Source organism: Chelonoidis abingdonii, chromosome 12 (assembly GCF_003597395.2).
Source record: "Chelonoidis abingdonii isolate Lonesome George chromosome 12, CheloAbing_2.0, whole genome shotgun sequence".
In the NCBI taxonomy this organism is placed as follows: Eukaryota; Metazoa; Chordata; order Testudines; family Testudinidae; genus Chelonoidis; species Chelonoidis abingdonii.
This window is the reverse complement of record NC_133780.1, coordinates 4933722-4949317: the sequence shown is the minus strand read 5'-3', so window position 1 is coordinate 4949317 and position 15596 is coordinate 4933722. Positions and strand designations below refer to the sequence as shown.

The following is a 15596-nucleotide window of genomic DNA, read 5'->3' as shown; positions in this document are numbered from 1 at the left end:
TCGTTAAACCAACCTATGCCCCAGCCTGGCTGGCGCTCGGTGGAAAGGAAAATTAGCTACTCGGGGATGTAGGGTCCCAAACTGCTATCTGACATCATTTGCTACTTCGGGTGTGTACTGAGCACGCTCACATGAACTGTGCATGATCCGTAACATCTGCTGAACCCGCTGCCCTCACCCTGCCCTTACTTGGCATCAGATTCTTCGAACCCGGCTAAAAGGGGGCAAACTGGAGGGGGCGGGTGGCCAGGGGGCAGAAATTGACTGGCTGGGGGGTCAAGCAGCTGGAGGCAGGGTAGTAACTTGTGACAGAGCATGGGGTGCAGGAGGGGGGGTCTCTCCTCCACATGGGGCTGCTGGGCCAAGGGTTGTCCCCAGCCAGGCCCTATTTTCCCTGGATAGAGACTTTCAGTCCTACAGGGGCGCAGGAACAATCTGCACGGGAGGGCTGAGACCCCATTGAACCAAACTCCAAACTCTGCAGATGCTGGGAACCGCTTCAAGCCTGGTGGGGCAGCAGCAACCCTTAATCCTGCCCCTCTGGGAGCTTGGGAAGCGGGTGCCCGGCGCTGTCCCCGCTAGAGGGCTCTGGGTCTGGCTCAGGGAGGAGAGGCGGCAGCGCTCTCCCCCTCCCGAGGCCGTGTGTTTCCTGTGATCAGGGGGCTGAACTTCCCAGGTTAGCGGCTGCTGCTTCCGTAGCGCAGAGCCAGGCCCCCGCTGTGCCTAGCCCGGGTGGGGACCGTCTGCTGCTGCTGCAGCCAGCCCCGGGCTCTGCCCGCAGCAGCCCCGAGCCGGAGCCTGCAGGTGAGGGGGGCACCAGGGGGAAGGGCCGGGGCCGGGCAGGAAATTGACTCTGCACCCAGGGCCCCTGCTCGCTCCAGCTCCAGCTCCGCTCCTGGGAGGGGGGCGGAGGTCTGCGAGTCCCAGAGCTGCTCCCTCGCCCCAGCTCTCAGCAGCTGATCCAGCGCTTGGAGAGCGATCGCCCTCGGGACCAAGAGGCAGGACAGTCTCCCAGGCAGAGGGGGAAGGAGGCAGAAATGCGGCGGGGGGGAGGGGGAGGGGCAGCAGGAGCAGTAAGTGGGGAAGGAGGTTCCTGGCTTCCAGCCTTGGCCAAATCCATCCCTGGGCAGAGCTGACTTTCCTGGGACCCACCCAGGTGACGAGGAGCCGGGAGAGGAAAAGCCAGGTCCTGTCTCGCCTGAGTCCTGGGGGACAGTGTGGGGGGATGTCCCCCAAAGCGGCCCCTTTGACTCTGTTTTCTGCTAGTGTTTGGTTCCAAGACTCTGTCACTGGGTGGGTTTAGTGCTGCTGGGAGGGGCCGGGTCTGCACTGGGATAAAGTGACCCAGTGTTTTCCCAGCTCAGCCCAGTCCATCTGCCCGCAGGGAGAAGCCAGGGGGAGATTGGGGTATGACATGGACTCAAGCCCGTTCTGCTCCCCAGTCACCCTGCTCCGCCTGCTCCTCCCACTTTTTTGGGGACAAACTTTCTGGGACTCGGGTCATCTGAGGCCGTGTTGTTTGGAAGGGACAAAAGCTGGAGGAGGCGGGAATTTCCCCATCCGTGGGACAGGGGAGCTGCTCCCCAAAGCACTCAGTTCCATTCAGGAGGGGGTGTCTAACCTGGAACATAAGAGGCCTGCAATCAGCACTCCTGTGAGCAGCATATGGGGTTTAGGGGGAGGCTGGGATCACCCCAGGAGCAGCAGGTGCTGAGCGGGGCTCTCTTGTTCTTTCAGGTGCTTTAAAGGAGCCGCCCGCGTGTTACCGATGGAGAAGTGGCTCTTCCTAGATCCTCGGCAGAGGGCCCTGTACAGAGATGTCATGCAGGAGAGCTATGAGACCTTGATGTCCCTCAGTAAGGAATTGTCTACTGGTTAGCATGAGTAAGAGCAGCTCCCAGGCTGCTCTAAGTTACTCTTTGCTTCTCATGGACCTCTGTGCTCCTGGGAAACAGCTGTTTTGCAGCGCAAGCTCTGGCAGGGAGGGGGGGAAAGCGCTCGCAGAGGAGGCGGAGGTGAGCTGGAGCAGGGGGGCGGGGCCACAAGGTGCAGCCAGTGCATCTAAGGAACTCAGCTTGCCTCAGGAAATCCCAAGGGATCAACCCATAGTACAGGGCCAGCCAACAGGGAGAGACACGCTCACACACCACGCCAGGCCCAGCTGGTGAGAAGGCAGGAGAGACAGGCCGTGGGTGGGGTGGGACTGGGAAAGCCCCTGCTGGATGAGAGGTGGCTAAGGAGGCTGCCGGATGAATGACTTGAAAAACCCTAATCTCTCCCTGCTTCTGTCCCCTACCCGTGCGCAGAATATCCCATCCCTAAGCCGGACGTGATCTCTCGGCTGGAGCAAGGAGAAGAGCCGTGGGTCTCCCTGGATCTCCAGGGCTCTGGGGGACGGGACCTCCTGAGAGGCGCCAACCCAGGTGAGGAAACCCATTCGACTGGCTCAGAAACCATCTGGGAGCTTTCGCAAGGAGGCCCCCCGGGAGCTCTCCCCTTGGCTTGACGGCCAAGCTTTCTGGGGGGCCCTTCCACTCAGCATGATGGCATTTGCAACACCTTTGGGACGCCACATCCGCCCAATTCCAAAGTTTCGGGGCGTGTTCTCGGCACGAGCGGTCACAACCGAAAATGGGGGGAGCAGGGGGGTGGGGCGAGGCACACACACACGAAGCCCCTGCCAGCTGTGCAGCCCCGCCACGGATTCCAGCATCTCTGCAGTTGTGTGTAGATCAAGCCGCTGGTTGATGGTGCTGTGGGCGCTTTCTAGCATAACTGCTGCCTGGTCTCCTCTCTGCCCATCCTCCCACTGGCCTCCAGAATGACTTCTTTCTCAGATAGAAAGAAAAGGGGCATTCACAGCCCCTAGAAAAGGGGGCACAGCGAGATTGGGGGTGCACACAGAGCCCTTGGCACAGTGGGAACAGGGAGTATGGGGGGAAGGGAGGAATGAGGACAGGGGGTGAGGAGTCTCTGCGATGGAGGTAGGGAGAGGCCAGAAGCCCCTTGGGCATGCCGGGAGCCCAGCCGACAGGAGCAGCAAAGCATACGACCCTCCAGTCGTCTCCTCCTGGAGGATGGGGCTGCTGCTGCCTGGCAGCCCCCTCCCTCCACCTGCCCTCTGGTGGCTGAGGCAGGAGAGGAAAGCACGAGGGGTCCCCTCTTCTCTCCTCCCTGGGGAAGGGCTTGGTGGGCAGGGCAGAGGGGGGTTCAGCTCCTGATTTTGTCCAGCCTCCCCCAGACATTGTCTTGGTGTAAGGCCGGAAGGGACCATCTTGACCCTGTCATCTGGCCTCCTGCCTAGCCCAGACCAAAGACATCCACCCAGGGCCCCCTGTGGGTTTGGTTCACTCCAGCATCCCGCTTGCCCCCACACACACACCCCGCGGCACACAGCGTGGCTTACGTCCGGACTCTCTCCTTACCCCAGGGACCGCAAGCGAGACTGAGGGGGAAGCTCCACGGCCAGAAGGCCCCGAGACGCCATCATCGGGAAGCAGCTGGGGGAAGGTGGGCCACAATCCCAAAGGGGGCAAAGCCGGCAGGTCCGGAGGCCAGCAGGGAAAGCCGCCGGGGAAGAGACGGGGCAGAGAAGCTCCATGCAATGGAGGCTTCAAGAAAGTCCAGGATGGGGCGGCCCAGCAGAGAGGCCGATTGGGGGAGAGCCCCCAAGCCAAGCTCAGTGTGGATGGTAGCAGGCAACTTCCTGCGGGAGAGGAGCCGTCTCTGTGCCCAGAGTGCGGTGAGAGCTTTACGGAGAGCTCCGCCCTCCTTACCCACCAGAGATCCCACGCGGGGCAGGGCTCCTACCCATGCCTGGAGTGTGGGGAGAGCTTCATCGAGAGCTCTGCCCTCCTTATGCACCAGCAGTCCCACGCGGGGCAGGAACCCAGCCCACGGCGCCGGCCCCAGGCCCCCGGCGGGAAGCGTTACCGCTGCTCGGAGTGCGGGGAGCGCTTCCGGGTGAGCTCCCACCTGGCCACCCACCTGCGCCTCCACACCGGGATCAAGCCCTTCCAATGTACCGACTGTGGGAAGGGCTTCGACTGGGGCTCGCACTACGCCCGGCACCGGCGGCTGCACACCGGCGAGCGGCCCTTCCAGTGCACCGACTGCGGGAAATGTTTCGGGCGCAGCTCCCACCTCTACCGGCACCAGCGGGCCCATGCCGGCGGGAAGCCCCTGGAGTGCCCGGACTGCGGCAAGGCCTTCAACAGTAGCGCCTTCTTCCACAAGCACCAGCGGGCCCACGCCACCCCCCGGCAGCCCCACTGCTGCCCCGAGTGCGGGGAGAGCTTCCCCCGCAGCACCGCACTCGCCCGGCACCGCCGGAGCCACCGGGGCGACAAACCCTTCCAGTGCGGGGACTGCGGGAAAGGCTTTGCCTGGAGCTCCCACCTGGAGCGGCACCGGCGCGTCCACACCGGCGAGCGGCCCCACACCTGCGGCGAGTGTGGGGAGGCTTTCAGCCAGAGCGCCCACCTGGTGAAACACAAGCGGGTGCACACGGGCGAGAGGCCCTACGGGTGCCCCGACTGCGGGAAGAACTTTGGGGACAGCTCGGCACTGGCCAAACACCGGGGGTGCCATGCCGGCAAGGAGAGACGCCACCTGGCTGCGAAACGCCCGACGGCAGAGAGACCCCATCAGTGCAGCGACTGCGGGAAAAGTTTTGCTCGGAGCGCGGCACTGGTGAGGCACCGGAAAAGCCACGCGGAGAGGCAACCCGATGATGGGGAGAGCTCCACCCAGACAAGCCCCACGGGGGAGAACTCCTCCCATCCCTGCCCCGACTGCGGGAAAAACTTCCCTCGAGGCTCCCAGCTGGACAGACACCGGCGTCTCCTCCACACGGTGGGTCAACCCTACCAGTGCCCACAGAGCACAGCGCTGGCCAAGCATCGCCGGGGTGACAGACCCTTCCGGTGCGGGGACTGCGGGAAAGCCTTCGCCTGGAGCTCGCACCTGGAGCGGCACCGGCACATCCACACCGGCGAGCGGCCCCACACCTGCGGCGAGTGCGGGGAGGCCTTTAGCCAGAGCGCTCACCTGGTGAAACACAAGCGGGTGCACGCAGGCCAACGGAAGAGCTTCGGGGACGGCTCGGCACTGGGCAAGCACCGGGCTGGCAAAGAGGGCACATCCCACTGCTGCGGCGACTGCGGGAAAAGTTTCAGCTGCATCATGGACCTCAACCGGCACCAGCCTTCCCATGCGGCGGAGAAACCCTACCGGTGCGGGGACTGTGGGAAAAGCTTCAGCCAGACACCAGCGTTGGCCAGGCACCGGCGGCTTCACTCCACTGGAGGGAAACCTTTCCACTGCGCCGACTGTGGGAAGGGATTTGCCTGGAGTTCCCACTGGGAGCGGCACCGGCGCGTCCACACCGGTGAAAAGCCTTTCCAGTGCGCCGACTGTGGGAAATGCTTTGGCCGTAGCTCCCATCTCTACCGGCATCAGAGGAACCACCCCGGAGAGAAACCCACCTCCCAAGGGGCTGAGTAAAGGGGAACGTGACCACCAGGAAGGGACCCTAATGAGACAACAGGGGAACCAACCCCAGGAACCCTTCTGCCAAAGGGGCAAGGTGTCTGCCAGGGACGAGATAACAAGGAGTCCACCTGGGAGAGGAACCCCTTTGAGTTCGATCCATATTAGGCATCAGGGAAGCCTTTCAGGGCTAAGAAATCCAATCCACGTGCTAACCGGGGATAACACTCCTCCATCACGCGTGTTCGGCTGCCCCCAGCTGCTGATCAGTGATCCCTGGCGGCCGGCATGCCATGAAGCGGGTCTCCTCCTCTCACCCAAGTTGGATGGGAAGCAGCAGGGGCAGGGAGGGAGACGGGGGAGGTGCTGTCACTTTCCCTACCCCACATCGACCCCTGACTCGGGCCACCAGAGGATTCAGGGGGCCTGGGGCAAAGCAATTTTGGGGGCCTCTTCCATAAAAAAAAAAGTTGCAATACTATAGAATGTTATATTCTCGTGGGGGCTTCTGCGGGACCCAGGGCCTGGGGCAAATTGCCCCACTTGCCCCCACCTCTGGGTGGCCCTGCCCCTGACGTTCACCCTCATGCAGGCCCTCTCCCCTGTCTCTATCTCCCCTCCACCGGGCAGTTATCAAGGCCGCCTCCTGCTCGTCTGTGGATGAAATAAAGGCTCGAGAGAGAAACTTGTCGCACAGAACAATCTGTGACCCAGGGGTGGTTTCAGAGGAGGCACTGGATGGGAGGCGGGGAAAGGCAGAGGTCCCGCTTCTCAGCAGGCAGCACCCAGCACTCAGGCACTCTGGAGGAGAGGAGGCCAGGCTGCAAAGGTCGAAACGGAGAACCCCTGGAACTGGGAGGCAGAACGGACCCGGGGAACTCACTGCTGCAGGATAAGGGCGCATGTCGGGATGGTTTCCTGCAAGTGTTCACAGGCAAAAGGCTCGAAGTCCCAGGAGCAATCAGGGCTGGGTGCCACATTTACATCGTCTCCCATTAGCCAGAGTGCCACATTTATTCCACTCCCCATTAGCCAGAATGTCACATTTATGCCATCAGCCAGAGTGTCACATTTATACCATTCCCCATTAGCTGGAGTGTTGCTTTTACACCATTCCCTGTTAGCCGGAACACCACATTTTATACTGTTCCCTGTTAGCTGATCGATTCTTAGAGCTGCTGTGTCAGGGCACATTTCAAAGCAGGATCCAGGATTTTCACCAGCGCCGACGTTGGTAGTCGAGTCTAGGAGAAAAGAGGCTGAAATGGGGGGAAGAAAGCAAGATCCTGATCCCTTTAGTGGTTCCTGATGCAGTCAGGAGGAAAGGGGGGAGGAGGAGGGAGGTGGGAGCTGGTCGAAATGCTGGGATTGAACCAGGGACAGCCAGAGTTAAAAGCATGAGTAGCTGCTACAGCTTGAGTTAAAGCGTTGAGTCTGGCTCTGTCACAACTCATGCCTTGTGGATTGGCAGAGAGGGAGACTGGGAATGAACACTCACCAAGTGGGTTTCATAGGGACACCGCCAGGTTTGTTCTTGGGGACCAAGTGACTGAGAACTATTAACTCAGTGCACAGGTGAGAGGCAGGAAATCCCTCAGGGGCTGGCTGCAGCGTGGAAAGGGCTGGGAGACCATCCCGGGAGGAGTAACCTCGTAATCCTTGGGGGATGACCCTGAGCGGGACTGAGAAGGAAGCCAGGGGAGATGATGCCCCTTAGTGGGTCCTGAATCCAGGCTGCGTCCCGTCACTTAGTGCAGCTGGTCACCTGTCCTGGGTGGGGATGACAGACACTGTGTCCCATTCACCCCTACTAACCTGCCCAGGAGGGATAAAAGCCTCAGCTGGGATTGGAGACTTGGAGGCTGCTGTGATTTACCCCCTGCTGATGAGGCCACCTGCTGGCAGAGAAGGGGTTAACACTGCGCTATCTGGTGCCACTAGCAATTGGATCACTAACTCCACTTTCTCTGAGCATTTGCACTGTTGCCTATTAGAGAACAGTGTGGCCTAGCAGGTCAGGGACTGGCCTGTAAATCAGGAGACCTGGGCAAGACACGTACCCTGCCCCATGCCTCAGTTTCCCCTCTCTCCCTTTGTTTAGACTGTGAGCTCCTTGGGGCAGAGGCTGTGGGTTCATCTAGCATCCAGCACAGGCTGGTCCTACGATACTCTATCATGTGCCCAGAACCCCAGCAGTTAGAACTGAGGTCATAGACGCCCCACCGCCTGTAATCCTGTCTACACAGGATCCCCATCTGTCTGTCTCTTCACTGGTCTGTGCTTTCTCCATCGGCTCTGAAGAGCTGGATTTCTGCTGAGGGGAGGGGTGGTCCCTGAGCAGCTATTTGTACGGGTTTTAAAACAATGGGTGTATCCGGGGAGGGTGGAAATCTGTCTTCTGAGGTTTGATTCTAGGGGGGTTCTAATGTTTTCTTGTAATAAGTAGCAGCTGCTGTATATGAATAAACTGCTGTCATATGAATAAACTGTAACACAATCGGATCTAGGGTAACCAGACGTCTTGATATTTGCGGCTTTGTCTTATGTATGCACCTGTATCCTGGGGAAGTGTCCTGATTTTTCACACTTGCTATCTGGTCGCCCGAATCAGACCACCACTGTATAAATCCAAGTTAAAAGAACTTCCTTAACTCAGCGCCGTGGCTCAGTGGCATGGGATGTGAGTGTCCGCATGTGGTGTGTGTACCACTAGGGGGCAGTATGCTCCAGCAGGACACCTGGGTTCCAGGGCCACCGGGATAGGGCGGGTCAGGGGGCCATGACCCTCCCACCTTTTACCGGCCAGGGGAGGGGCGAAGTAGAGTGTGCAGGGAGTGGGGTTTGGGGGGAAGAGGCGGGGCAAGAGTCAGGGAAGGGGTGGGGTGAGACTGGGGGCGGTCAGGGAGAAGAGGGAGCATGGGGATGGGCCCTCATGGGAAGGGGCGGTGTGGGGATGGGACCTCAGGGAGAAGGGGTCTCACGGGCTGGGCCTTAGGGGGACGGACGGGCACAGGACCATGGTTCAGGTGCCGGAGTCCCCCCCACACCCACACTTTGAGGAAGTTTCTGCCGCCCCTGTTAGTGTGACCATATTTGGACATTTAAAAAAGAGGCCACTCCACGGGGTGGGTATTTGCACCAGTATCTACAGACTCGCGTTGCATTAACGTATTATACTGCTAGCTATGCTGTGCGCTACATGTCAGCTATATTGAGTATATATAAGAAAAAGTGATATGGCCTCCTCGCCCTCCCGCCTGCTGCTGGCTCCCTCGCCGCTCACCTCTTCACCATCCCGCCCCCCCCCGTCTACTCACCCCTCTAGCCGCTGCTGGCTCACCGCTCCCCTCTTCACGCCGCCCCGCTCACCTACTCACCCCTCTTGTCGCAGCTCCCCCTGGCTCCTAGGATCAGGGGCAGCCGAGGGGTCTCCATGTGCTGTGCCCGCCACAAGCGTGAGCTCCGTGGCTCCCATTGGCCGGGAAAAGCGCCAGTGGAAGCTGCCAGAGCCACAGAGCGGGGCTTGCAGGTGCTGGCAGCACGCAGAGAGCCCTCCTCCCCACCTGACCTGACCCCACCCTGCCAGGGGGCGAGGTAGAAAGTCCCGGAGGTGCTTACCTGGGTCCAGGGCCAGTGCAACCACTAGGTGGTCACCTAGGGCGCCAAGTGGTTGGGGCCACCAAAAAGTGGTGCCCTGGCTCGGCAGGGAGGAGCTGCCTTCTGGAGGCACCGAAGAACCAGAGGCTTCTGTGTGCGGCGGCAGCGAGCCCCAGCCATGGAGGAGCCGGTGTGGCGCAAAGTCTAACTACCAGACCCCACTCCCCACTCAGAACTGGGGACAGAACCCAGGAGTCCTGGGTTCCGGCCCCCTACTCTAACCCTGGACCCCACTCCTATCTTTGCTGGTGCTCAGTGGACAGTGAGAAAGAGCCGTACACACTCAGGGAGCCTCAGCAATCAGTCTTTTATTGATGTCAAGGTGCGGGCCATTAGATAATACAAGCCACAGGGACAGTTCCTGTCTGGGCAGTTGTCACTCCGCACATGACAGGGAGATGGTGGAGGCTTCTTTGTATCCCAATATACAGAGACAGGGGTCGGGGGGACAACAGGCTAGATCAGAAACAGAATCCCCTGGAGGGGAAAAGCTTCATGTCCCCCCCGCCCCGGATTCTATATTTGCCATTGCTCCCACGAGATGCATTTCCAAGCAGGGTTTGAAGAGCTGAACCTGGCTCTCCAGCGCAAACGTCAGTTCACATGTGCGCTAGTTACTCACAGCTTGGTTGAAACCTTTCAAGCCCTAACCCTCTCCCCCATCCTTCCCCCCAGCTGCTGGAGCAGGGAGTCGATCCTTCACCTCAGCTGCCAGTGGGGCAGCCACTCTGCCATGTACTGCGTGGGGCAGAAAACATATTTCCCCCAGGTCTTTCCAATGAGGCCTGCCCCCTCCCCAGAACCAATGAACCCCCGACGCATCCCTCACTCCCAGTAAGATACGGGAGGTGAACTCTGCCTTCCCAGCTCCTATGCAGTCCCCTGACTCCCAAACCATTATGTTACCTTCCCGTGTGCTCAACGGCTGCTGTGCCCCACCCCAGAGGTGGCTGCATCTCGGCGGTGAGGGAGCAATGCCTGTGCGGCACTGCTGGGTGGATGTTATCTGCTGCCCCACCCCAGAGGTGGCTGCATTTCAGTCAGGGGAGCCTTTCCGCTGTGTATCAAAGCCTTTGGTCCCTGACCTGGACTTCCTCCGGCCGGCCCATGCCCCCCCGCCCCCACCCACATGCATGTGCTGAGCTCAGCAAGGTCACTGCTTTCAGGATCAATAAACGGTGGGAGCTGTTAGTCTCTGGGTTGGAGCCGTCCGGTCGGATCCATCATCCCCTGTTTGCTGAACTGTGAGCTGCAGCGAGAGCCACAAAGCTGCAACTGCACTGAGGAGACAGACAGGTGAGTCTGTGCTGCCGCTGGCCCCACAGCTCCGAGATGGGGGGAGAAGGGTCAAGGGAGGGAACGATATGGCATCGAGTGCTGGATATTGGATCTGCCCTGTGAATTACCCGTCCAATACACCAGTTCTCAGACCCCACAGCAAGAGCTGGGGATAGAACCCAGGAGTCCTGCCTCCCAGATGCCCCCCTGCTCTAACCACTAGATCCCGCTCCCCTCTTTGCTGGTGCTCAATGGACAGCAAGGAAGAGCCGTATTCTCCAGGGTGCCCAAGAAAATCAATGGTTTCGTGATGACAGTTGCAGGCCCTTATACAATACAAGGCGCAGGGAAAAGGACCTTGCCCAGCCAGCTGGCAGTGCACGACAGTCACCCCCTCACACACACGGCGGGGAGATAGATGAGTCTTCTTTCTACCCCAATATACAGAGACAGGGGCAGGGGGATCTGGGCCTGGATTGCAGCCAGCATCCTCTGTAGGGGAAAGGCCTGCTGTCCCCTTCACCACCCTGGGGGCAGACACAACCAGTGTCCCCATGGAGGGGAAAGACTCTGGGTCCCATTCCCTACCCCCTAACCCAGCCAGTCCCCCACCTTGGGCCTGGATTCTATATTTGCTGTTGCTCCGCATTTCCAAGGAGGCTTTGATGCTCCAAACCTCCCTCTCCAGTTCTGACTCCCAGCCCCCCTGCTCTAACCCACTGGACCCCACTCCCCTGCCAGAGTTGGGGCTAGAACCCAGGACTCCTGACTGCCCCCAACCCACTAGATCCTGTGCCCGTCCACACAGACCCTGCAGCTTCCTCCCCCGGTCTGGACCATCTGTTTATCACTGTGCCCCCATTTCCTCTACTCTATATGGTTCCTCTGCTCTCTGCTGCCTTGGTCAGTATCTTGGGTCCCACAGCTGCTGGGCTCAGGGGTACAATTTGTGTAGCCACTGTGTGAGATGACCATGCGCCGGACTCCTGGGTTCCATCCCCAGCTCTGGGACAGGAGTGGGGTCTCATGGGTTAGAGCAGGGGGGCTGAGATCCAGGACTCCTGGGTTCTATCTGCAGCTCTGGGAGGGGAGTGAGGTCTCATAGGTTAGAGCAGAGGGGGCTGGGGCTCAATCCCCACCTCTGGAAGGGGAGTGGGGTCTCATGGGTTAAAGTAGAGGGGGCTGGGAGTCAGGACTCCTGAGTTCTATCCCCACCTCTGCAAGGGTAGGGGAGGGGAGTCTAGTCGTTAGAAGTGGGGGAGCTGGGAGCCAGGACTCCTGGGTTCTACCAGTAGTGGGTGGGGGAGTGTGATGGTTGCCGTCCGACCCAGGCTCATTCTCCCAGGGCAGGAAGGGTGCTCTCACCTGCAGTGGGATGAAGGACATACCAGGGTGAGCTCAGCAAAAGACTCAGCACGCCAGAGTGAATGACCGGTGGGGCTGTATTTGCTAAAGGGGAACAAGGACAGCAAAGGAAACTATCTGCCCCCATCTATTGGTGGAGGACTTGGGTCAGATTAGAACTAGCAACGGCTGAAGGGGGAAGGCCCTATGGCCCTTCCCCTGTAACTCACTTGTGGGGGGTTCCCTTCCAGCTGCCGCAATGCTGGGACTCCTTCCCAGCCTGCTCCTCCTCTCCCTCACGGGCCCCAGCTCTGGCTCCAATGACAACAGCACTGTGGTGCTCACCACCAGCGGCCCCATCCGGGGTAAGCGCCTCCCGGCTGGCTCCGGCACAGTGACGGCCTTCTTGGGCATCCCCTACGCTGAGCCCCCCGTGGGGGCCTTGCGCTTCCAGAAACCGCTTCCCCACCAGCCCTGGAGCCACGTCCTGGAGGCCACCGGCTTTGGCAATGCCTGCCACCAAGTTTTGCTTACTGGTCACCCTGAGGCTCATGTCTGGACACCGAAAAGACCACAGTCCGAGGACTGCCTCTTCCTCAATGTCTGGGTGCCCCATCCCCAGCCTAACGGGACAGCCTCTGTCCTCATTTGGATCCATGGCGGGGGGTACGTCACAGGTGCAGCCTCACTCGACATCTATGATGGGCGCTTCTTAGCCGCCACTGAGAATGTGATCGTGGCCTCCATGAACTACCGGCTGGGGGCGCTGGGCTTCCTGTCTCTGCCCCCAGCCTCCCCGGGGAACGCAGGCCTGTGGGACCAGCGCCTGGCGCTGCGCTGGCTGCGGGACAACGCGGCTGCCTTTGGTGGAGACCCAGCTCATTTCCTGGTCTTCGGTCAGAGCGCCGGTGGTTCCTCAGTCAGCTTCCATCTCCTCTCTGCGGGCAGCCGGGCCCTCTTCACCCGAGCCGCGCTGCAGAGCGGAGCCGCCACCGCACCATGGGCTTGGATTTCCCTCGAGGAGGCCCAGGAGAGAGGCCGGAGGCTGGGCCAGCTGCTGGGATGCGCCGATGGTGACAACACCGCCCTGGTGGGCTGCCTGCAGGGCAAGGAACCCGGGGAGTTCCCCAAACACGAGTTCTCCATCTTACGCCGCAAGGACCTGCTGGGGTTCCCATTTGTGCCGACACCAGATGGGGATTTCCTCCCTGATACACCACCAAGGCTGCTGAGGGCCGGTCACGGCCAGCCTATGCCCATCCTGGCTGGGTTCACCTCCAACGAAGGCGCCTACTTCTTAAAATTCAGTCCTCTTAACTTCAGCCTGGAGAACACCAGCCACATCGGCTGGGAAGAGCTGCTGCAGGTGGTGAGGCTGGCAATGCCAGAGGCCCCCGAAGAAGCCGTCCAGATCGTGGCACGACGGTACAGCCAGGAGAGGCAGGATGAGGCACGGTACTTATGGGCCATCGACCAAACCGCTGGTGACCGCCTCTTTGTGTGCCCGGTAGCCGAGGTGGCTGGGCGAGAGGCGGAGGCCGGTAGTCCTGTGTACACGTACTACTTCACTCACCGTATTCCTGGCTTGTTTTTACCTGAGTGGATGGGGGTGCCACATGGCTCCGAGATGCCCTACCTCTTCGGGACCCCAGCGTTCCTGTGGGGCACCAACTGCACTCTCACGGAGGCCGAGACTGCGCTGAGACGCAGGGTGATGCGGTACTGGGCGGAGTTTGCCAGGAGCGGGTAAGGGAATCCCCTAGAATCCTCTCGTGCCCCTGAGTCCTAACAGCCCAAAACTCAGCCCCAGTGATCAAACCAGCACAGCGAGTGTCCCCCTTGAGCCAGTTGTCCACAACGTGGTCTGGCAGCCAAGTCTCAGGGGAGTTCCTTTTTAAATATTGGTCACGATATGTCCAACTTACACCCCCGGCTGGAGGGAGAGCTACATTTTTATGAGGGAGGCAACATTTTAAACATGATGATTCATGGTTAGTAACAATCCCCTTCCCCTTTCACATGGATAATTTGAAAACACAACAACACGAACACGCTCCTGCAGGAAAACACGTAGCTTAGATAGCAGCCCCTGGCTGGCTCCTCTTCCCCAGGCCTGCCTGACAAAAACAAAGCTACAAACCCCAGATACTCAGAAAACCCTGATACTACCACCACCACCACCACCACCTGGGGCTTCAATCCCATTGAGAACATTAGAAGGAAGTGGCCATCTTTAGTTAGGGAAACACATGGCTTTCTCCTGTTTGGAAGGACAAGAGACAGTGGACATCTTAAATGAGGGCAAACTCTGGCTCCAGCCTCCTTCCCACCCAGGTCTGTGGCCCCATGTTTCCCCAGCACCACAGTGTCCTTCCCTCTGCTGCTATGTTTCTCTGCTCCCGACACCGTCTATTCTATGTCTGAGAGCACAAAAGGAAAGCCATCTTCACTGAGGGCAGCGTGTGGCTTCAGTCTCACAGAGAACAGCGGCACCCTGAGTATTACTATTAGTCCATTTGAGAAGAACAGAGAGGGGCAGCCATCTTAACTGAAGGCGGCCATTTTGGAAAGGAGCCAGACTCTGCAGGTTGACTCCCAATGTCTCCTGCATCTGGGTGTCAGACTCCAGCTGGAGCACATTCCCATCCCTACCCAGGTCCAGTTCTAACCTCCATGGGACGTGTTGAATTTCCCCCCAGGAACCCTACAGGGTCACAGGGCAGCGAGGAGCAGTGGCCCCTCTACAACTCCAAGGAGCAGAACTTCGTCCGCATCAGCACAGAGTCGCTCCAGGCCAAGGGGACATCGCCAGCCCAGCACTGTGGCTTCTTAGCATCGCTGCTCAAAGAGAAGCCAAGCCCCACAGGTGAGCATCAGTAGGGTAAGAGGATTGCAGCACTAGAGGGGAAAGGCCTCATGTCACATTCCCCGTCCCCCTGAAGCAGCCAGTGCCCCCATCCTGGGGCCAGATTGGAGCTGGCACACCCTATAGGGAAAATTCCCTCTGTGCCATTCCCTGCCCTCCCGAGCCAGCCAGTCCCCTAGATCTGAGGATGGATTACAGCTGGCATCCCCTAGAGGGGAAAAGCCTTGTGTCCCATTTGCCATTTTTCACGTGAACATGGGATGATCCTCTGGCCTCCTAGAGGAGCAGACACCTGTGGGGAGCTCTCCCATCCCCTGAGATCCCCAGAACCCTCGTGCTGTGGGGCAGCCCCAAACTCAAGCCCAGTTGGTGGTTGTTTGGGCCTTTTCAGTGGCAGAATGACATCTGCGTTTCCTCCCCCAGCTGAGACCCGCAGAATTGCTGACCCCTCAAGGAAGAAGGAACATGAGGAAGAGAAGGAGAACTGAGCCCCATGGAGGAAGCCAGGATCTGCATCATCAAATCCCAGATGCCTACCACCAGCTGAGCAAAGGGAGTAATTCCCCAAGCGGGGAGTCAGTAGGCGGCTGCTCTAGTAATTAATCTGCCCACTAGATGGAGATATCATCCTATTCACTAAGCACTGACTACCTTGCATCCGAAGAAGTGAGCTGTAGCCCACGACAGCTTATGCTGAAATAAATTAGTTAGTCTCTAAGGTGCCACAAGTTCACCTGTTCTTTTTTCCAGGCCTGGTTCCTAGCAGTATGTCATTCAGCCATTAGATGTCACTGTGTGCAGCATCTCGCTCCAGGCAATGTGATGTCCCTGGTAAACAAGGAAGACCACTCTGGACCGAGAGCTGTGTAGAAGCCTGTTTGGGTCAGGAGCTGCTTTCTTTAATAAACGCCTTCTGTTATTATTATTTATTATGTGCCTCATCAACAGAGATAGAAGAACC

General features: G+C 59.3%; 2 protein-coding genes across 2 annotated transcripts; both read left to right on the top strand.

Moving 5' to 3' along the window:
- The first annotated feature begins 511 nt into the window (after nucleotides 1-511).
- On the top strand, nucleotides 512-7992 carry LOC116836618 (uncharacterized). The gene is made up of 4 exons (XM_032800313.2): nucleotides 512-804; nucleotides 1738-1856; nucleotides 2307-2423; nucleotides 3431-7992. The coding sequence occupies exons 2-4, from the start codon at nucleotides 1769-1771 to the stop codon at nucleotides 5503-5505; spliced, it is 2280 nt and encodes a 759-aa protein (XP_032656204.1). The 5' UTR covers nucleotides 512-804; nucleotides 1738-1768; the 3' UTR covers nucleotides 5506-7992.
- Nucleotides 7993-12028: 4036 nt separating this feature from the next.
- On the top strand, nucleotides 12029-15123 carry LOC116836725 (acetylcholinesterase-like). Its single transcript, XM_032800556.2, has 3 exons — nucleotides 12029-13515; nucleotides 14469-14635; nucleotides 15059-15123. Exons 1-3 carry the CDS (start codon nucleotides 12029-12031, stop codon nucleotides 15121-15123), a joined length of 1719 nt encoding a protein of 572 aa, XP_032656447.1.
- Nucleotides 15124-15596: the final 473 nt, after the last annotated feature.